The 22,481-nt window shown below is 43.7% G+C and overlaps 1 protein-coding gene across 3 annotated transcripts in view; it reads right to left on the bottom strand.

Moving 5' to 3' along the window:
* Nucleotides 1-22,481, bottom strand: part of CLCN3 (chloride voltage-gated channel 3) — an 86,091-nt gene that overhangs the window by 55,915 nt on the left and 7,695 nt on the right. For 2 of the 3 annotated variants that reach the window (XM_053255382.1, XM_053255385.1), the window contains exon 2: nt 18,122-18,298. In XM_053255382.1, coding sequence (XP_053111357.1) covers nt 18,122-18,281 — 160 coding nt within the window. In that variant the 5' untranslated portion in view covers nt 18,282-18,298. Of the gene's footprint in view, nt 1-18,121; nt 18,299-21,766; nt 21,788-22,481 lie in introns of those variants that run through there. The other variant, XM_053255383.1, reaches the window with a different exon arrangement.

The raw sequence follows: 22,481 nt of genomic DNA, 5'->3' as shown, positions 1-22,481 counted from the left end.
GATAATAGTGTTGAGGACTCTTGGGATCAAGGGAATGGGTGGGAGTATGTAATATAGAGTTTCATTCCACGGAACAAGAAAGGTGTCTCCCCTGGAGTTGGCGCCTATGCCTGCCCTTGCACAGAACTGATTGCAACTTGCATTCTCCTCTGGCACAAATCAGTCCACTTGCGGAAACCCACATGTGTGGAATATTGGTAATAAGTAGGTCATGGACACGCTCCATTCATGAGTGTCCGAGTGATGCAAAGTGCGACTCACCAAATTTGTATCTGGTGTGCGGTCCCAGTAGGGGTCAAGAGGGCCAGGTTTATGTGGTGCAGAAGCTTCAGCATCCTTTCTTCTGGAAGGTAAATTTTCTGTTTGCATCCAACAATGCCCCTATAAACAGAATGGACCATGTAGGGGTCAATTTGGACCTCTTGTAATTGACATTGATGCCTAGACTGTTGAGAGTGAACAGAAGGGTGTTCAGATCCTCCTCCAGTTTGTCCTTGGACTGGACTGTCAAAAGCCAGTCATCCAAGAATGGGTATAGCTCTAGACCAAGGCGACGGAGATGAGCAATCACCACAGCCATCACCTTGGTAAACATCCCTGGGGCGGTAGAGAGCCCAAAGGGCAGGACTTTGTACTGGTAGGCTAGAGGGCCAACTGTGAAGTGAAGGTATATTCCGTCGTTTGGACAAATCCGGACATGAAAGTAAGCATCCTTTAAATAGATAGCAATGAACCATCTGTCTCCCACCAGATGTTGAATCGGGGACACAATGGAGATCATGCGAAATTTGGTCTGTACACATTTGTTGAGTGTTTGGAGATCCAGGATGGGACAAATGCCTCCATCCTTCTTTGGCACTTGGAAATATCTGGAATAGCCACTCTCTTGGATGGTTGGGGGAATGGGCTCTATCACATCTCTTTCCAAATGGGATATTACTTCTGCCTGCAAAGCAGAGATAGGTGTTGTGGATCTTATGCCCATGAACCAAGGGAGAGTATGAGATTGTATGGCGTAGCCCAATTGGACTACGGAAAGCACCCATTTGTCCATAGTTATCAGTCTCCAGATGTCGTGAGATCATGGGTGCTTGGGCAGGAATGTCCAAGTTATCAAAGATTCTGTTTCGAATTCTCACCCTATTTGGGTCGTTGGACAGTGGGTTTTCCCCCCATGTTGGTAGGGTTTACCCAGAGGTCTTGAGGATTTCTTAAAGTCTCTCTTATCCATGGGTTTGTATTGAGACTGGTACTTCCCTTACGGAGCATTAGGTACATGGCTTTGGCCTAGACTTATAGACGGATTGAGTAATTACGATTGCAAATGACTTCACAGTCAATTTTGGTTTCTTCAAATTTTTCTAATGTATAATCCATTTCAGAGCTGAAGAGACCTTCACCTTCAAAGGGGGGGTCTTCAATTTTCTCCATAGACTCATATTGCAATGCAGAGGTGCAAAGCCAGGCGTCATAAGGCTATCGGACCCATGTTCACAGTCCATCAAGATGGCAAGTCGTGCTGATTTGTTGTCTAGTAATCTCAGCTGATCTGATCTGCAGCTGTTTAATTTTTGCCTGCACGTCTTCAGGCTTAGTATCAGTGAGCTCCTCCCACAAGGAGTGTTGGTAGTGTGACGTACACGCAGTGTAATTGGCAATACGCATTGCCAGCATACTAGTCAAATACAAACATATTTCAAGGGAGTCTAACTTATGACCCTCCTTGTCGATCATGGCTGCATGTTGTTCACCCAAACGGGAAGATAATGAATAGTTATCCACCGAGTTAGGTTATGGGTGTTTTAAAAAGGTATTCGCAACATTCTTCTTGGCCCTTAAACATATTTTCCAGCCACCTGGAAGTGGGGACTGTAGTAGACGGCTTCTTCCAAGCCGGTTTCGAAGCCTGTAACAGTATTGGTAGCATAGGTAATGCAGTAGGTTGGGAGGTCTTTGCAGTTTGCAAGAACTTTTAAACAGGATCTTCAATATTTTCAGTAACCTGTTTAAGGCTAAGGCCCAAGGTTTTGGCCATATAGGCAATCAAGCTATGATAATTCTTGTGTTCCTCCTTGGGTGAATCAGAGGCCTTCTTAAGTACCTCATCGTCTGGGGATGGTTCCGATGGGGCCTCAGTGGCTTGAGAATCCGTGTCTGAATCTGGTGCAGGGTCTTCTGGGATGGGAGATTGCCCATCAAATGACGGGGTGCCTCACGGTTTATGTTCTGCGGGTACTGAAGCTAGACTTTGAGGGTCAACCAGCAAGACTGGCTGTTAATGGTGGAAGAACAGGTTGCACTGGAAACTGTGGATTTGACAGAGTGGCTAGTGCAAGAGGTGATTCAGGATCAGTTTGCATCAACATAGTGGCTTCAGTCGTATGGAATTATATCGAACCTGAGGTGACTGTATGTGTAATTTTTCTGGGACGATGGAAATCATGTGAGCGTAAAAAGACACCTTCATCCCTGACTGGGTCAGTGTAGCACACTACATGTAAAGGTTGCTCATAACAAGCAGTATGAGTGAACCGTTCAAAAGATAGACATGTGGTCGATTGGAAAGTCTGACAGGGCTTGCTCTGGTAAACACAATTGCCTCCTCCCTGATGCCACTGTGAGGAAGCAGGGCATATGGAGCTGTAGGAGTGTATACTCCATGGTTTCTCAGTTTTCCATTTAATCAGATGTTGTCTCTCATCCTCCATTAGATGGCCATGAGTGACAGGGGGAAAGATGGGGTCTGGAACCTCAACCACATCATCAGTATCACTAAGGTCAATAATACTTGAATGAGGTGGTGGGGGGGAAGGGTATACACCCTGAGACAGTGCAACATTAGCTTTCGAAGGTAAAGCCAAAATATTACATGGAGGAACGTCTGTCGTTACCCACAGTGAACGAGTGGTTGTCAGAGAGTCTGATAACATCCCCTCATTTCGCATCACCTTTATTAGCACAATTTCCAACTTCAGTATTGTAAATTTCGGTACCATGGACAACAACCCATTTCCCGACATCAACTTGTTTGATATCGATACTTCCTTCGGCTTTGACTGCGTCGACGGGTTATTGGACTTTGAAGATTTCACCAACATAGATTGTTCTGATGTCGAAGATTGCTCTGACATCGAGTGCTTCAATGCCGAGTCCAATTTCGACTTATTATGGGAAGCAGACGCTGAAGTGGTGGATGAAGAGACTCCACGTTTCAATTCAACTTTAGCCTTTCCCTGATTTGACCTCTTTCAAACTCGGGGAAGAGGGCTTCGGTGCTCCTTCCTTCAAGACCTGGATTGGCATTGAAGGATGACTGGATTTTGGGCTTGGAGTCTATGTCAACCTCATTTTTTCCTTATCCAAGGACTTTGCAGACAGGGTCACATTACTGCCGAAGAATCGACCAGTTTTGATACCGGGGCAGCTGAACTTGACATCGATAAGAGGTTTTAGCGCCAAATTGTAAAGAGCATCCTTCAAACTCAAAAGTCTAATTTTCCAAGTTTGTTTAAAATACTCAAGACAAATCTTACAGTTTTCAGTATTATGTTGTTCTTCTCCCAAACAGTGGACACAAAGAGTGCCAATCTGATGAGGGGAAAGCGGTGTTACATTTCCCACAACTCTTAAAAGTATTTTTCTTTTTGTCTGTCATAAAAACAGTTTTCATGGCTCAGACTTCAGAATCAGAAGAATCAGAGCAGGACTCCTCACCTGCTAGTGAGCCACAGCAACAAGAATTGGCAGAGAAACCAGACTCTGGAGCTGAAGATTCTCAACAGCTGCCAGACTTGGTTTCTGATGAGGAAGAGCCTGGGATTTCCCCTGTATTGAGACGACGTATCAAGAGACAGGCTCAGTGCGACTCACGCAGGTGCAGGAGATCACAAGAAAGAAAGCCAAACTGCTGACTCAGGGAAGCCTGATTGGTTGTTGGTTCTGTGGAACCATATATATTCAACAGTCTCCCATGGCTGAGTTGCTGTTTGCAACTTCGCTGGCAGCTTATAGTGTGCTCTTGCATATTATATCTTTTCCGTGTTCCAGTTTGTCTTGTCTGTACTTCCCTGCATTGATCCCTTTATTCCTTGTTCTGTGTCCTTCACTTGTTTCATTCCTTGTTTTGTCTTTTCCTTCCACTTATTACTCAGTTATTGTTAGAGGGGGGTACCTAGTTTCAGTTCAGGGGACTTTATTCATTTACTGTTTTCTTTGCGAGCCTTTTATTTTCCTTCATCCAGTTTCGTTGCTGCTTTCTGTTTACTTTCATGGGGTTGTAAATCCTGTAGGGTTAGCCGGGCTATCAGGTCACGACAACAGTCTGATAAAGAAGAACCAACAATATTTAGAATTAGAATATATATAAAGAAGATATTTCTCTCATGAATGGCTGAGGCGGCGAACCTCAACCAAGCAGAAGAACCGTCTGAGGCATCCATAGTGGTCGGAAAGGAACTGAGGAGAGCTGCACTGCGACCGCCTATATTGACGGACGCATGCGCACCATGGGAGAAGTCAAGAATGCTGCACAAAGCTTGTAGAATCTTCCCAATTGGTCTCCTACACAGGCGCATATCCTAGTGGTGTGAATACACTGAGATCAAGTCAAGGATCACTCCCTATCTGTATCCTGCTTTCAGGGGGCCTGTACCCAGGTTCATTTTTAAAATTAACACAGGTTCAGACATTCACACAAAAACCAGGTATATGTTACAGACATCTGAATGCAGGTACAAGATAATGTCTGAACAAAGAGAGAGATTTGGTGGATGATTACTTACCATCTAGCTATAAAAGATCACAAACATTTACATGTTACACATACCATAACATGTAACAGGTTACACGCTACATGTACCATAAGACCATGTACCAGGTTAAAAGTGAACCTGTCCCAACATCACTAGAGTCGGGACTGAAGAAGGAAGACCAGTTTCAAGCCCAATCTAACTAGAACATCATCACCCAGCCAGGACTCAATGGCCAGATTTTGCTTCTTTCCTGCAGTTCCTTCTTGTTTACTGAGGCCTAAGTATAAGTTATATTATGCAAACATGTCAGCATTTTTTTCTTTTACAAGCAAGCCTTGTCCAAATGGAGTTTTAGTAGTTTATGACAGGGTGAAGTAGTACATTAAGCAGCAATGAGTAGATTTACAACATTACTAAGGGAGGGAGGGAGGCAGACAGTGTTCTCTCTAATTTTTTTCACCTGTGTGCAGAATGAATTTTGTTCTGGGTGGCAGTATCAAGGTAGTGTGCATGCATATGCATGCCGAGTGGGGCCTTCCTGATGCAATCTGAATGGGATCTAAAATTAACTGAGCAGATATCAGAAAATGTGTGACCGTGCACACAAGCGCACTCCTTAGAGGAAACAGTGGAGGCAGACTAGATATGGAAATAGTAAGCAACAGAAGAGAGAGAGAGAAAACCAACATATGCAATGGAAGGAAAGTATTTCTACAGCCTGTTCCAAGCCATTTATCTTTGTTTTCACATCACAGTGGCTGTCCGGATTAAATTCAAGGCTTACACAACTTGTGACCCACCGAACTGAATACAGTCCAGCAGCCATGAACAATGTCAGCCTAGGGTCTCGACCTGTTTTTTCCATCTGCCTGCAACTTCATGTTTATGCTCCTTTCAAGCCACAATAAATGGACTGTATTCAGGTTGGTGGGTCACAGGTTGTACAGGCTTGTTTTCCATACAATTTCTGACTAAAATATTTGCAATGCAATGTCCTAGATTAAGAACGAAAGAAGAATTTAAAAGCATGCTCTGCATAAAGTGTTGATTTTGAAAGACTAGAGGAACCAGAATTTGATCAGAAAGTGTTTCAAGGGAAGGGAGGATGACCATGGTAAACTGAAGCAACTGAAAGGTTTGCACTTAAAAAACATTTCAAATGCAGAAACTGACCTGCTATTCTATTTCCTGCTACTACCCCACCTTCCCATAGCAGCACGCTAAGGTTTACAATGCATTTTTTAAAAAGTATTTCGCAGGGCTGAAACATTTGATTTAAATTTCCGTGACTCATCTTGTATATGAAGCAATAAACAGTAGAGAAACTGTTTCCTGTACTTTCCCAAAGCGTGTGCAGTGAAGGCTGCAGATGTGGCTGCGCTCCTGGTGGAGTGAGCCGTAATGCCACCCAGAGGGGGTAGGTTAAGGGCCAAGTAAGCGAAGACAATACACGACCTTATCCAGCATGGCAGAGTCGCCTTGGAAACCTTGCTGCCCAAAGAAGCTGTATGCAAAGACACAAAAAGGGTCAGACTTGCAGAAATCTTTTGTGCGATTGATATATGTGTGCAGTGCGTGGGAACATCGAGTTTGTGCCAGATTTCTCCCCTCCGATGGGGCAAAAGGAAGGGAGGACTAGGTCCTGCAAACTGTGAAAGGAAAAGTTGACCTTAGGGAGAAAGGTCAGATCTAGTTGAAGGATAACCAAGTCAGGTTGAAACAGGCAAATTCCTTGTGGAAAGAAAGGGCCCGAAGTTCAGAAACCCTGCAGGTGGACGTGTTGGCTATTAAGAAGAGAACTTTGTAAGACAAAACCTTGAGGGGGATGGAAGACAAAGGTTCCAAGGGAAGCTCGGTCAGAGCATTTAGCACTTTGTTGAGGTTCCAGGATGGGAAACACTGAATAGGGAGCGGGGCAACATTGGATGCCCCTCTGAGGAATCTGGTTATATGGGGATGGAAAGATGAGGGACCGGGACCGGTGTTGGCTATGTTCAGAACTGAAGCTAGAGCCGAGGCCTGACGCTTCAGGGTGTTGGGTGGAAGACACAGGCCCATTCCTGACTGGAGAAAGGCAAGGACCTCCGGAACACCGGCAAGCAGTGGGTCCTTAAGGTTTGCACGTGACCAGTGGAGGAACGCCCACCAAGGTAGCCTGGTAGATCCTATTGGTGGATTGTCTACAAGAGGCAAAGATTGTGTCCTGTACTGGCCTGGAGTAACCTTGGGAGACTAGTTTTCCAGTGAGGAGCAATCAGGATTAGCTCTGTCTGTTCTCAGACCATCTTTCTGAGAACTTTCATAATTATCACTGTCGGCAAGAAGGCATACAGCAGGATATTCAGCCAAGGAGATGTCAGGGTGTCTACCACTTCTACCTGAGGCGTATGTGAAGAATCTTGAGAAGAAGTGAGGGAGAATTTGGTTGGACAGTGACATGAAGAGATCTTTCTGAAGTTCCCCGAAGACGTGAAAGATCTGACGAAAAAATTCTGGATGGAGAGACCATTCTGCTGGATTCACTGACTGGTGACTGAGCCAGTCAGCCTGCGTGTTTTCTACTCCACTGAGATGTTCAGCAACTATGGACGTTTGGTTGGATTCCACCCATTGGAAGAGAAGATCGGACTCCTTCATTAGAAAGAGAGACTTTGTTCTACCCTGTCAGCTGATGTGAGGTGGCGGTGACACTGTCTGTCCAGATGAGGCTGTGTCTCCCTTGGATGAGATGATGGAAGTCAACGAGCGCGAGGCGGACTGCTTGAAGTTCCATCCAGTTCATGCTTTTCTTTGTTTCTGAAGAAGACCACTGAGCCTGAGCTAGGAAACCAAGACAGTGTGCCCCCCAACTGCAAAAACTGGTGTCCGTGGTGATCATGATCCTGTGAGGATCAGAGAGTGGAAGGCCCTGATGAGGGCCAGGAAAAGCCACCATCATAAGGACTGCAGAACTTGCAGGGTAGAGCAATTTATTTGTGCGAGGATGACATGATTAGGTCCTGGCACGGAAGGAAAAGAGACAGGGTCATGACGTCCCCTGAGCAATGACGAAGGAGGGGACACAACTGGGAAGCATACTTTCCTCTCCTTTCTCGGGGAAGAGAGATGGAGTTTTGTGTCGTATTGAAAAGGGCTCATAGATTAACCATTGAGCAGGAAGGAATGAGGTGAATCTTTTTGGAGTTCACTACGAACCTGTGGTCTTTGAGGCAGTGAAGAGCAATGTGGACATCCCTCCGGGCCTGTATGAGGGACAGGGACTTGATGAGAAGGTCATCCAGGTACAGATGAATGTGCACCCCCTGTAGGTGGAGGTGATCAATAACTGCTACCATGACCTTCATGAAGACTCAGGAGGCCGAGGAAAGGCCGAATGGCAGAGCACGATATTGAAAGTGCTGGTGGTTGTATGAGAAATGAAGGAATCTCCTGTGTTCCTATCTGATGGGAACACGAAGGTAGGCTTCCGAGAGGTCTATCGAGGCTAGGTAATCACCCAGCCAGATGGCCTCTTTGATGGTATGCAGGGGTTCCATTCTGAACTTCTTCTTTCAGATGAATCGATTGAGGTGCTTTAGATCTAAGAGACGGTACCGCTCTCCAGGAACCGTCCTTCTTTGGAACCACGAATAGGAGGAAGTATATGCCTTGACATTTTTGCGTAGATGGAACCTGCTCTATCGCCCAAATCTAAAGGAGACGAATTACCTGAAGTATCTGAAGATGTCTGGTGGGATTGCTGGAATGAGATGAAATGAGGAAGAGGTGGGTTGGGTGGAAATGAGATCCAAAGCGTAACTGTTGGAAACAGTGTTGAGAACCTACTTGTCTTGGGATGTGGACATCCAGGTAGTGTTGAATGCCAACAATCTGCCCCCACCGATACCGAATCATTGCTTTCATGAGGTGGGCTGAGTGGAGGGAAAGTGCTGGGTGTTGGTCCTTCTGAAGTTGCCTCTGTATCGCTGGTGCAACTGTGGTCTGCTGAAACCTCTGGAGCTGTGAGGTCGTTAGTCTCGGAATTGCCTGTTGGAACGAAAGAAGTGAGACGGAGGTCGAAAAAACTTGCAGGAGTCCCTGCAGTTCAAAGGCATAGCCTTCTTTTTGTCTCTCGTCTCTACAAGAATAGGGTTCAGAGCGGGACAGAATAGATTGGTGCCAGTGAAGGGGAAAGACGTTATGGCAAGTTTGGATTTGGTGCCCACATTCCAACTCTTCAGTCAGAGGGATCTGTGTACTGCTACCCCAGCGAGCATGGCTCCGGATGACTGTTGGATGCAGTCCAGGCTAGAATCTGCCATCAAGGAGCAGTTTTGGCCATTTTATTAATGCCCTGTCTGAGCCTAACGCTATCAGGAGGAATTAAGGCTATCAGTTCTTCAGCCCACAGAATGGAAGCATAAGACAAAATAGAGTTTGTTGTGGCCGTTCTGATGGCAGTAGCCGAGGTGTCATGAACCTTCTTCAAAAGGAGGTCACACTTCCTGTCTTCTTGACTTTTTTGAGCTGCTCCTGGCCCTCTGTCTTAACGATGGAGCCAGACACCATTTGAGCCACTGGGGAATCTACTTTGGGAATAGCTAGAAGAATCATAATGTCTTGAGGAAGACTGTAAGGTTTCTTAGGTATATTGCCTATCGGTTTCGATGAACCACGGTGCTACCATTTGGTGAATATAACCTTGCGAAAAAGAGAAGGGAAAGGCATCATGGCAGTTGAAGTCGAACCTGTGGGGAAGACATTTTGGTCCAGGATCAGGGAAGAGTTGGCGGCCTCTGGCAGAGCAACATCTGTAATAGTTCTCTTCGCTTTGGAAAGAAGGATTTCAAAATCTGCTTAAGAGAAAAATCTAGAAGACACAGGGATTAGAGGCATAACCTCTTCCTCAGATAACTCCCCATCCTCCTAGTTGGGGTCTATAGGATTGATGGGTCCCCCAGGCCCTGAACAGGAAGACTCAGAATCAGATACAGGCAAGGCAGGTCTGTATGGATGAGAAGGGTTTGGGGGAGGGGCAGGGGTGGTAGGGTGGGTGGAAGGCAGGAATATTAGGCAAGCTGGGTGCATGTGGTGCCTGGGGCAGTAGTAGAGCAGGGAGAAGCACTATTGAATTTTCCCCAAGCTTCTGTAATTCTTATGGGGGATTTTAACACCAGATGTGGTTCCGATGATAAAATGTTGATGGCCTCACACTTATGGAAATGGGGTGATTGTTTAGAGGGTGCCCCGCTTTCCAACCGTTATTCTAAAGATAAATTCATCAACCCATCAGAGCCCGGTGAGCAAATTTTTAGCGATCACCTTCCTATCAACATCCATTTAGATCTTCCTCAGGAAAGGAAGGGTAATCTGTTCCCCTGTGATTTTGAGGACAGTTCTGCCAATCCATGCTGCAAAATAAAATGGTCAAGGATGGTAGAAAATGAGATATCCAGGTTTTATGATTCTCCCTAAGGTAGAGTCTTATTTAATTCCATTGTGCAAGCACACCTGGGACTGCATATAATTGTGGCCTATGAAAAATTAGAAACTGCTCTTATGCAAAAGTTTTTATACTGTAGTAAATTGCACTCTTTACAGGCCTAGCGTAAAAGAGCAGCTAATAACTGGTTTGATTTGCGTTGCAGGGCTCTACGCAAGCAACTGCTGAGTATTTACAGAGAATCATGATTGGGCACAGAACAAATAGTTCCACTAATTTACTATCAGATTAAAAAGGCATACAAAAGCAGTCTCAAACTTGCTAAACAACAAGCATTACGTAATGTCTGGAATAAGCTTATTATGGCTACCATTAATAAAGATAGCCATTCTTTCTGGAGAATGGTTTCGGCAACGGGCCGGGTTTCCATGCCTTGCAGAATTCCGGCTAGCTCGTGGGAAACCCATTTATTTGCAGTCTAGAATGACGCACAGCCTAGCCAGGTCTTTGTTACACCTTTGACTGAGGAGTTGCCCCGCTGGCTTCCAGTTACCCCTGTAGAAATAATGGACCTAGTTGGTCGTCTTAAAATTGGAAAAGCCCCTGGTCCTGACCTTCTTCTCCCTGAACTATTAAAGGCTAATATAGAATGGTGGGCCTTAGTTCTAGCCAATTTATTTACATCTATTAATAGTACAGGAGTTGTACCAGAACAATGGAAAACAGCAATAGTTGTCCCTATATTCAAAAATGGTTCTCATTTAGATACATCTAATTATCAACCCATCAGTATACTGTCAGTGTTGGCAAATTATATGCATTGTACCTTTTGGATAAGCACCCAAGGCCATTCTTCTGGGATTATAGCGGCAGTTTTATTTTCAAAATCTTCCTGATAATCCTGAGCACCCAAGAATGTGGGTCTACATGAACCCACAGCAAACAAGAGGAACAGTGAGGTTCCCAGGCAGTCAAGCACATTGGGTTAACCCATGGCAGGCCTACTCTGGGAAAGACTCATCCTCAAAGGTTTCTATTTGGGGGTTCTCTCTTAAGATTTAAGTCTTAGGGCTCACAGACAATCAAAAGATAACAAGGATCTAATGTAATCCAAACACAGTATACCAAGGAATCGGGTTGCTGAGAGCAACTAGGGCAGCATAGCAGCTGTCCTATGCAAGGTGAGCTTAAAAGTAGTTATTTAGCTTAGCAATTCTGGATCCCACAATCCAGGTTTTCGATTTGGGGGTCAGCAGCCTAGAGATTTTAGCTCAAGAAGGAAGATATGTGCAGAAGCAGGCCCCCTGCCAGGTGATTCTCAGGAGCAGTGACTTGTGACTGAATCCCCAAAGATAGCAGAGCTTGCAAACTCTCTAGGAATCTTCTTCAGGGGAACAGAGCAATCAAACATCTGTCTACAAGCTATACCTTTTATAGGTATAGTATAAAATCCTGGAGTAAAATCCCCAGAGGCAGGAAAACTAAAGTAAGAGTTTGGAACTTGGAAAGGGTGTGGATGCTTGGTATCTATTGAGAGAATGGCCAGAACAAAGAGTTTGTATTGTCCATAATCTGCACGGCCAGTTTTAGGTCCCCGGCCTTAACTACATTATGGGATATCCAAACAGGGTGAAATCTATTCCAGACTCATATGCCTCTTAACACATTAACATTTCTTTTGTCCAAGAGGAACTCAGGCTTCCTTAATGACTCACATGATTCAGCAGTGGGGAGTCTCCTGTTTTCAGGCAGTTCTTGCCTGGTCTAGATTTGTACAACAGGGCTACCTGATCCAGTGTGAGATCAAGTCTTTTACTGTGGCATCAAATGCCAACGTATGTTGGAGAGTTCCTATGTCAAAAACCTTAGGTTGCCAGCCCAGACAAAAGGAAGAGAGGGGATAGGGAGAAGCAGGGTGTCTGCTAACATCAACTAACAGCATACACATCTTCTCGTGTGTTGTTCTATAAACATAGGTTTTAAAAACAAATAATTTTTTCCCCAGGTTAAGATTACATACTTATTTTAAGGATAAGGATGCAAGTGTTCAAGAGGAATATCATGACTTGTTAACTATAGCTAGACATTATGGAAGTTAAAAAAATGCTTAACTTTGACTAGATTGGGCCCAAGCTTATTCTATATAAGGTTTACTTTGTATTAAGGCACGTTTAGTCAGTATGGCCCCAAGTGAATTTAAATGCCTATTAAGAAGGAACCTCTTCATTCAAATTTTCTGACTACAGAAAAGCCTTTGATTGCGTCAACCATGTCAAGTTGTGGAATGTCCCTAGGAAAATGGGTGTCCTAGAATATCTCACTGTTCTCGTGAGAAACCTATACACAGAACAGGAAGCCACAGTCCAGACTGAATATGGTGAAACAGACTGGTTCCAGATCAACAAAGGAGTGAGACAAGGCTGTATACTTTCTCCTTATTTATTCAATGTATATGCTGAACATATAACTGAGAGAAGCTGGATTAGAAGAAGATGAGCGTGATTTTAAAGTTGGAGGAAGAAACATCTTAAACCTGCACTACGCTGATGACAACTGAGAATGCAGATGATCTGCAAGCTCTAGTAATGAAAGTCAAGGAGCAGTGAAAAAAAATGGGACTACGACTAAATGTAACAATGACTGAATTTATGACAATAGGTACTGCAACCAGCCTCAGAACTGATAATGAAGACATTAAAGTGGTGGATAGCTTCTGTCTTTTAGGATCAAACATCAACAGTAAAGGATTCACGAGTCAGGAAATACGTCGCAGACTAGCACTTGGTAGGGCTGCAATGAAGGCCTTGGAAAGGATATTCAGATGCTGTGAGGTGTCTATATCTACAAAGATTAGTATCGTGTGGACAATGGTTTCCCCCTTGACGCTCTATGGATGTGAAAGCTGGACTTTGAAGCAGCAAGATAGAAAAAGCATTGACGCTTTTGAACTTTGGTGCTGGAGAAGACTTTTGAGGATACCATGGACAGCCAGGAAAACAAACAAATGGATTATAGAACAGATCAATCAGAATTTTCACTTGAGGCACAAATGACCAGGCTCAAACTATCATACTTTGGACACATTATACAAAGACCCAGCTTCCTTGAGAAGTCCATAATTCTGGGACAAGTTGAAGGAAAGAGAAGAAGAGGACGACCAACAGCAAGGTGAATGGACTCAATTGCTACAGCAGTGAATGCACTGAGAGATCTTAAAGGCCAAGTTGAAGACAGATCATCCTGGAGAGAATCTACCTATATGGTTGCTAAGAGTCAATACCGATTTAACAGCACTTAATCAACCAACCAACCATTCTCAAATATATCTCCTTCCTACATGTTTTCCTTCCATTTCCTCTACTCTTTGTCACGCCCTCCGTCTCAGATACTGAGGAGGAAGGGGAAGCTGACAGCCTTCCAGCCGATGCAGGGGTGCCTGAGGGGCAGAGCCCAGCTGTCAGTTCCCAAGAGACGGCTGTGGAGGGTCTGGCTGGTGTTTCAGAGCAGGCACAGCAGTCTGGGGCAGCAGAGACAGTGACAGACAGACTAGAGGATGAGCTGTGTGGGCAACCCCCACTGACTCCACAGCAATGGTGTGTCACAAGACGAAGAGCACAGCTGGAAACTATCAGGAGGAGTAAACGCCTCTTGCAGAGGGCTGATAAGCCTTGAATCCCTGCCAGCTGAGAGTTATCAGCTTGGACTATAAAGCACTTCAACAGCTTTCTGTTAGCTGCTGGAAGACAACATTTGCCAACCTTCGTGTCAACAGCTTTCAGCCCAAGTCGTGTTTCGTTTCTGCAGCACAGTTTGTATTGTGGACTATCTTCCTGGACTTCCCTTCTGGGTGGCCAGATTGTTGACACTCTTGTGTATATATTCTTTTTAGAATGTTACACCAAGGTCAGAGGGTATCACTCTCTTTTCGGTTTATAAACAGTTTCTAGACAGATAACCTCATTTTAGAACATTTAAAAAAGAAAAGGAAAAGCCTTCATAGGCAGCATCCATAAGAATATTTGTGCAAGTGAAACACTTCCACTTGCGCACAGGGAGGGGTGATTTTTTCCCAATCCCCACGCCCTGTGCCCCTTTAAAATATAGCTTTGAGGGTTTGGGAACAGAGGCAAAAATCCCACCACCAGCTCTACCACCCCGTGCATGAGCAGAAGTGTTTCGCTCACACTAATCTTAGTCCTACCCAATATATTTTCCTAGTGCCAAATTATTCAGTATTCAGGAGAAAGTCAGATTAGGCTGACATATGTACACTATAGTAACATCCTAGTTATGCAAGTTTGATGTTGCTACATACCAAACATCAGTATAGTTTTGTAAGCACTACACTAGTGCCAGAAGTTAGTTAGCTATTGTGTGAAACATAGACAATACTCTCCTTGTTCACAGGACTCACTATCCATTAGACAAAAGACTACAGAGGGAAAGCACAAGGACTGACAGATAAGCAGTGAGGATATGACAAGCCTAGATGAATTTTTGCTAGAAAAAGCATTTGAAGAGAATGTGATGAACAGGTAAGCTAATAAGTTTGCACAGAATGAAGAACAGGATGAAATAGTTTGACTAGAACATGAGAAACAAGTAGTTCTAAGAAGAACAAAAGGAATCTTTGTCCTACTTTTTTAACATGACCTAGGACGCCTCCAATGTCCTAGGTCTTACCTAGGACCCCTTCCATGTCCTGTGAGTATGGTTTATATCCAACCGTCATCATGTGGGTTACAAAGGAAGGAGTATTGCCTATACTTTGAGTGACTTCCATCTTGAACCATCATGGTTGATCAGCAAAAAATTAGCATCGTCAGGGTCCCCTACACCTTCATGCAACATGCAGTGAATTTGGTTTGTAGCAGACTGTAAATGTGAGAGTTATTAAAGGATACAAGCATATGAGTGCGTGCACACACACATACAGACTGATCTCAAACTTTCTTCACTTTAGAAAGTAGGCTAAAATTATGTTGACTTTCTACACTAGAAATATAGGTCTGATAGTTAATGGCAAATTTCAAAACCTACTCCACTGTAACCTATATAAATGTCATACTAGGCTACTCCCCTTTATGTACAGTACATATAAATATAGATAGACAGTACTGAAACTATTACTACTACTATTTATATACTGCTTTTGAACTATCATTTAAATACAGGGGCTCACAGTTTTTGTTTCTGCTGCAAAGCCAAAATTGTGGTCACTTGCCCTTCCACTTAACAGCCAGGTGAACAGCAGCACCAGGGGCAGAGCCACCATTCAGTGGACGGGTTCAAAGAACCCGGGTTGCTGCCAATCAGGGCTGTGCCTGGCACCCCAGCCACACCCCCTGCATCTGATGTCAGACGCAAGGGTAGTAGCTTTGCTCCCAAACGGGGCCATGCAGCCCCATTTGAGAGCAAATACCAGCCAGCGCTATGTTCACATCATGGCTGGGAGCTGCTCTCCCTGTCTTTAAAAGCAGGGAGAGAGTTCTTGGCCACGCTGTGAATGTTGTGCTGGCTGGAATATGCTCTCAAATAGGGCCGTGAAGCAAAAGCTTGCTGCAAAGCCAAGATTGTGGTCACTTGCCCCTCCCCTTAACTGCCAGGGGAACAGCAGCACCAGAGGCGGAGCCACCACTTGCCGGATGGGTTCAAAGAACCTGGGCCGCTGCCAGTGAGGGGCCACACCTGGTGCCCCAGCCCGTCTGATGTCAGATGCAGGGGGCGTGGCTTCACACCCAAACGGGGCTGTGCAACCCCATTTGAGAGCAAATACCAGCCAGTGCTGTGTTCGCAGTGTGACCAGGAGCTGCTCTCCTCCCTGCTTTTAAAGGTATTTACTCTCAAACGAGATCACACGGCCCCATTTGGGAGCGAAGCCATGTCCCTTATGTCTGACATCATACACAGGGGCCATGGTAGGGGGGCTGCTGGCAGGAGGAACTGGGGCCACCGGCTGGCTTCCTCCACCAGTGAGCAGCACCAAGGAAGCTCCCCCACGACTTTCCTTTTCTGCTTCAGAGAACAGGACGGCAGTGCAGGGTTCATCTATTTGGTTGATGCTCACCAAAAAGATGTTCTAGGCACTGTGATTAAGCACAGTGCACCCTCAAACTCCACTTTCCTGCTCAAGTGCAGGAAAGGAAGGCACGCAGCTTCGCTGTACAGTGCCAAACAGACAAAGTACTCTGGGCACCTTGATAATGCAGCAGTCAAGCAACCCTCAAAATTCCTCCCAAAATATAAGCTGGAGGTGGCTATGCCGATGATCAGGATGATCTCCACCCCCTTCTCTCACTCCAAGGTTGAGAGGAAAGCTGTGGCTCATCATGGTCACCACATGATGGCACCATAGTCACCACAGCAAATGTGGTGAGCAAAAATGAGAAAGCCCAATTAAACAGAACCAAGTGCACAGTTCTTGAGTAGCCATAACAGTTGCCATTCACCTGATACGTAGCAAGTTTAATTAACAGCTGCAGTTCCTTTCCAGCTATTTAAACAAGTATAATACTGATTGGCAACACAATGCATCTCTAATTCTTTGAGACATTTTATTTCTTGTTGCCACCATCCTGCCTCTGTCCGGAGGGGTGGGTGTCGTATGCAGGCTCACCTTAGCTCTATGTTTTGCCTTAAAAATATATATATACAGTTCTCTACCTTTTGCTTGCAGTCCCTTGCTAAAAGAAAATTTTGGTAGTGTAGTATGACATTGGGCACCGGGGTTTACAAACCAGAACTCTACACCAGTTTAACACAATCAGGTTTTACTATTTTGTTATGAACATAAGTGGTTCACTGTCAACTATTTCATACACAAATAAATAGATATAGCAAAACCAAACCATCTACCATACTGAAATCTAATAATTGGAGTCAGGTTTCTTATGAAAAAACAGAAAGCACATTCAGATCTAGCTCTTTAGCTCATACAATTTTTCCTGCATGATCTCTCTTTTTTCTCCCTTGTTATGCACTCCAATTCACTTCCTTGTTTCCTAGTTTATAAACCACAGCTTGACTCCTAACCAGAACTGGGAAACCAGTTAAAACCAGCTGTAGTCTGGGAGGAAATGTGGTTTCTAGTAAATAGTTTGCTCAGTTTGGATGGCATGGCAAATTATAGTTATTGAAAGCATTGAGAAGCTAGAGCCCACAAACCCACATGGCTTTAAAGGCCAAACCATGGTGTGACTATGACATCTGGCTAGGACATTAATTTGATATAGTCCTTATGTCAACAACCCTGTTTCTGCCCAGAACCCTAAAAAGGATACACCTGATGGAGCTCTTCTCATGATCGGTAAGAAGAGCTCCAGGACAAACTGTGGGGAAGGCGGGTTTAGCTTACCTTCCCTGCAGACGATCTCCTGTTCTTCTCTGGGCAGGCAGATTGCCCGCCCAGACGAGCAGTGGCATGCCTGTGGTTCGCCTGGCAGCTCTGAGGGCCAGGTGCTGGGACAAGCTGTCATGTGTCACCCTGCCCCCAGGAGTCCCAGTAATGCACTGCCCGAGTGCACAATGCATTACTGGGATCCCACCTTTAAGTGTGTCAGGTGCAGCTGCTGACACACCATCCAAAATAAAAAGAAGTTAAAAATGAAGCCCAGAGAAGAACAGGAGATCGTTCTTCTAATTTGCGGGGAACGTAGGCTAAACCCGCCTTCTCCACAGACCACCCCAGAGCTCTTCTCACCGATCTGAAGTGCTTGCTCCCTTAACCTCATTTTAGCAGGAGGCTACTTAGGCGGGTTTGCTGCTGTGTAGCCAGTGGGATCGGGCACGATCCTGCTGGTTCACCCAAGTGTGCAAAAATGGGCTTCTTTAGCCCAGTTTTGCACACTCGTATGAATAGCCTCAATATGTCACATCTGTATATCTTAGATGCACAATTCCCCAGTATTTACATATATTATAACAATAAATTAAGATCCAATATACTTACCAATAGATGCATCACCATCTAATAAGTTGTCATCTTCAGAGGTTTGAAAGTCCATGATGACACCTGCTCCATCTAGAAGTTCTTCATCACTACTTGCACTAGTTATGCTGTTGTAGCTATTTCGGTAGTAACCTCTATGAAACAGCTGCTCGGACTCCATTTAGCTGCTTTTATAACCTAAGGAAAAGGAAATTCATGTCAGGCAATACCTTATATATTTACAATATAAACGTCTTATTAAGGAGAAGAGCAAAGATAAAGGCTTTTGAAATTTAAGAAAGCTTCATTCATTTAGAGAATGGCTCAATGAAGTCAACTAACATACACAGCATTTTTCAGTAGTAATAGATACTAAGGCTAGACTCATGGTTGGTGTTCCCTCTAAGTCATGCATGTGTGCTCACATTTTTTGTTGTCCGCTCAGTTAATTTTATATCCCGCTCAGGTTTAATCAGGAAGGTCTCACTCTGAAAGCATGTGTGCACACACTTCCTTAATACAGCCGCCCAAAACAAAACTCATTCCGCACACAGCTGAAAAAAATTAGAGAACACTGCTCATGGTTTGTGTTGAATTCTGAAAATTCAGATGTTTCTCATGCTTTTGACACCAATTTACAATTGCAAAGAAAGTGCAATATAAATTTGTTTCTCATTATGAACAAGTTGTCTGAAATCTATGCTACCTCCCTCTCTTTTTGAAAATGCAAGTTTAAGGAGACAATATTTAGATGATTAGTATAAAGACAACTATTTATTCAGAAAGAGAAGGGGCTGAATGGGAACAACTATCCCATTCAAATGAGTAGGAGAAAGAAGACTTGCAGAGAATTTCCTATAAAGGGCAACTATAAAAAGAATTTGTTTTATGGAATGAGAAAAGAAAGTGGAAAGAGGAAAGTAAAGGTGGGAGGGGCATGCGAAAAAGGCAGGAATGTGGAATAAAAGCAATGACACTCAATTTCAGTCACTATATCTCACTAATTTGCCATGTTATTATAACTGGTTTGTGGTTTATAGAAGCAGGATGTTATTAATGCAATCCTGGGCTGAGCTTGTGAGGTTTCGTGTGCTTTTTTTGAACACGTTCATTCAGAACAATGAAGCTCACAGCTACAGCTTCTTGCATTATGGAACACTTAATGGGTTTTTCTTGCCCAATGTACATATTATGTGGCTCAACATTTTTCTAATGTATAGGCTGAAAACACTTCACACAAATAGCTTCTCATTTTTTATCAAAAGTATATTTCTCTTTCCATCAGTATTCAGTATTCTGCTGCTACCACAATTTATGTGCTTAATTCAGATGGAAAGCTCAAACTGTAACCAAGAATCTTACTAATCATTTCAGTCAGCTGACTACCAACCCTCTTGCAATACCAACCATGAAACAAGAAGACTAGGCAGGATCCACACTTAGTCATGATAGTCAGTCCCATTGAAGTAAATGAGATATGACGAACTTAAGTACATTCATTTCAATGGAACTTAGTCATGACGAAGTCTAGATCCTGCCATTATAAATTTGTTTTGTAAATGCAGTGGCAGAAGTTTACAGAATTGTGGAAATGTTTCCCCCTTTGCAATAGAACAAAAAGCAGGATCTGCTGACTATATTACATTGGCATATGTGTTCATACATATGACACACACTAATATTCAGTAAAGTTTTCCAAAAAAGAAAAAAAAGGGACTCTTGGAATCTCCTTTGACTGCTTTTTACTTAAATTTTGGAAGGATATAAATATCTATGTATTATGTATCACTTATCAAGCACAGCTTTAGAAATTATTTAAATAATAAAATATGAGAAAAAGGTCAGACTTCCCCCCACTTCATAGGTCCTTTGTGTGAAAAAGGAATACCATCACAATTCTTAGTACTTACCAGCTAATAAATACTAACAGGTGATAATTTTTCATCAATGGATAATTTGCAATTAAGATCACCAAAATTCAGAGCAGGGTATTTAATCCTGCTTGAGCCATTCACCATCTAAAGGAACACTAAAGATGCCTTTAGGAAACACCATATATTGATTTAGTTTTAAGTCTAAGTTTAAGTTTAAGTTTAAACACCTAATACAAGCAAACAGAATGAAGCGATTCTTTAAACAGCAGACTACATTTTGAACAGAATAAGCTGATTCCCCTTGTCTTGACACACAATTTGTCTAATAAATTTTAGACATAACTTTTTTTGCGTTCTTTTACTTTATACTGCTGTTACACCATGCAGTTAATTAGACATATTCTATACTAAACAAATTGCAACATTATTTAATGGTTGGTTATTATGGACATCTGTACCTAAGACTGTGTATACTTCACAGCTCCACAACTATGCTGCAGTAATACAACATGAATATTGAGAGCAATATCATGAACATTAGAGCTTTCCATTCAAAAGCATATATGCAGCTATTAGGATTGCAAAGACAGGCTTGCAAGTGCATGGGCAATCTATATTATTAATTCTCCTGGGTGTGGCTTGGAATGTGTGTCCCAGCACCCAGCTGATTGGCTGGGCGGCAGAGGCGCCTGATTGGCTGAGGCACACCCAAGAGGATTGGTTGCCGTGGGGCAGCCAGCTGCAGAGGCCAGAGGCGGCAGCAGGCCCAACCTGGCCGTGGAGGCAAGGCCCAGGAGGAGGGGGGGCAGAAGTGACGGTGGGGAGGAGAGGCGGCTGGGCCTGGCACAGGCCGGCCATGGTTAGGTAGTGGAGACTGTGGCAGAAGGTGGGGGCAGGGAGAGGTAACTGCCGGCCCCAAAGAGCGCACAGATGCTCTGTGTGGGGTCGGCTAGTACTGGATAATCTCAGAAGCTGGGAGGTAGGGCTGAGCATGATTTGTACGAGTTGAGGATAGGGCTTCAGTGTCCTAAATCTCTCTTTGCCCTTTCCGATTTCTAACGAACAGACACAGCACAAGAGGGCTTGGCCTCCAGGGAGCCATGGCTGTTAGAAATTTAAAGATGGTGCCTAAACTAGGATATTCAGAGGTGAAGTTATTTAATAAAGTCTTTCTTTGTCCCAGACAATCCTTTCTTGTAAAAGGGATAAAGAGAAGCCCATTTACCCTCTCCCTATGCCACTAATGTCAGTCACTAGGTGCAACAATTTTGTCAAGTGTCCATCATCTGGCTCTTAAATCCAAAGAAAATCTGTCAAGGCCTACAGTACATACTACAACTACTATTTATATACCACTTTTCAACAAAAAATGTTCTCAGTGTGGTTTATATAGAAAAGATTAATAAGAAGGTTCCCTGTCCCCAAAGAGCTCACGGTCTAAAAAGTAGAACATAAACTGCACATAAAATTTCTGTGCAAGGGTAGAGCATGCACAATCTAAACAAAACTGCATTAACTATATACATGCACATGATGAGCAGATATAGAAGATTCCAAATAACCAAAAAGTACATACACAGTAATCTGACATTCCAAAGACAACCCTAAATATGTGGACATGGAAGTAAATTCTATTGAAATCTGAGACTAACTTTGAAACTAAGTTTAGGATTAAGGATTTCATATTCTAACTAGGGCTGAATTCTAAAACTCAAGAAAAAGGAGGAATAACTAAATTGTTACTAAAACTGCTAACCTACATATCACATACCAAGCAAAACAATGGTCTTACCTTTAATATCTGTTTTCTCTCTGAAAAGATACCAAGTTTAGTATCTGTAGCTTATGGTATTTTCATTTCCTCCATTCTTAAATCTTAAAAAGCAAATCTGCTGTCCTGTTTATACATAAGCAAACTCGTGCTCTGAATGGAAGTCATATGACTATTAAAAAACACAGAAGGACACTATTACAGAACTTTAACAGGCAAAGAGCTGCATATTATGTGAGGTTGCATCACTAATGCAGGGCAACCTACACTGGAGATCTGGTTAAGGGGGAGAACCCTTCTCCTGCCTGCCAGTTCTTCCCAGAAGACACTTTGCTCCCCTCATGGACATTTTAAAGGGGCTGCCTTTGTACATACTCCGGAAACTGCAGCTGGTTCAGAATGCAGCAACTAGGTTGGTCTCTGGGTCATCTAGGAGAGACCAAATTACTCCTGTGTTGAAGGAACTACATTGACTGCCAATACGTTTCTGGGCAAAATACAAGGTTCTGGTTATTATCTATAAAGCCCTAAACAGCTTAGGCCCTGGGTATTTAAGAAAACGTCTTCTTCATCATGAGCCCCATCACCTGTTAAGATCATCTGGAGAGGGTCATCTCCGGTTGTCGCCAACTCATTTGGCGGCTACTCAGGAGCAGGCCTTCTCCGTTGCTGCCCCTGGACTTTGGAATGTGCCCCCTGTTGAAATAATAGCTTCTGAAGGGCCTTCGAACTGGTT

This window comes from Hemicordylus capensis, chromosome 5 (genome assembly GCF_027244095.1).
Source record: "Hemicordylus capensis ecotype Gifberg chromosome 5, rHemCap1.1.pri, whole genome shotgun sequence".
Lineage (NCBI taxonomy): Eukaryota > Metazoa > Chordata > Lepidosauria > Squamata > Cordylidae > Hemicordylus > Hemicordylus capensis.
The sequence above is the reverse complement of the archived record's forward strand: the minus strand, read 5'-3'. Positions and strand labels throughout refer to the sequence as shown.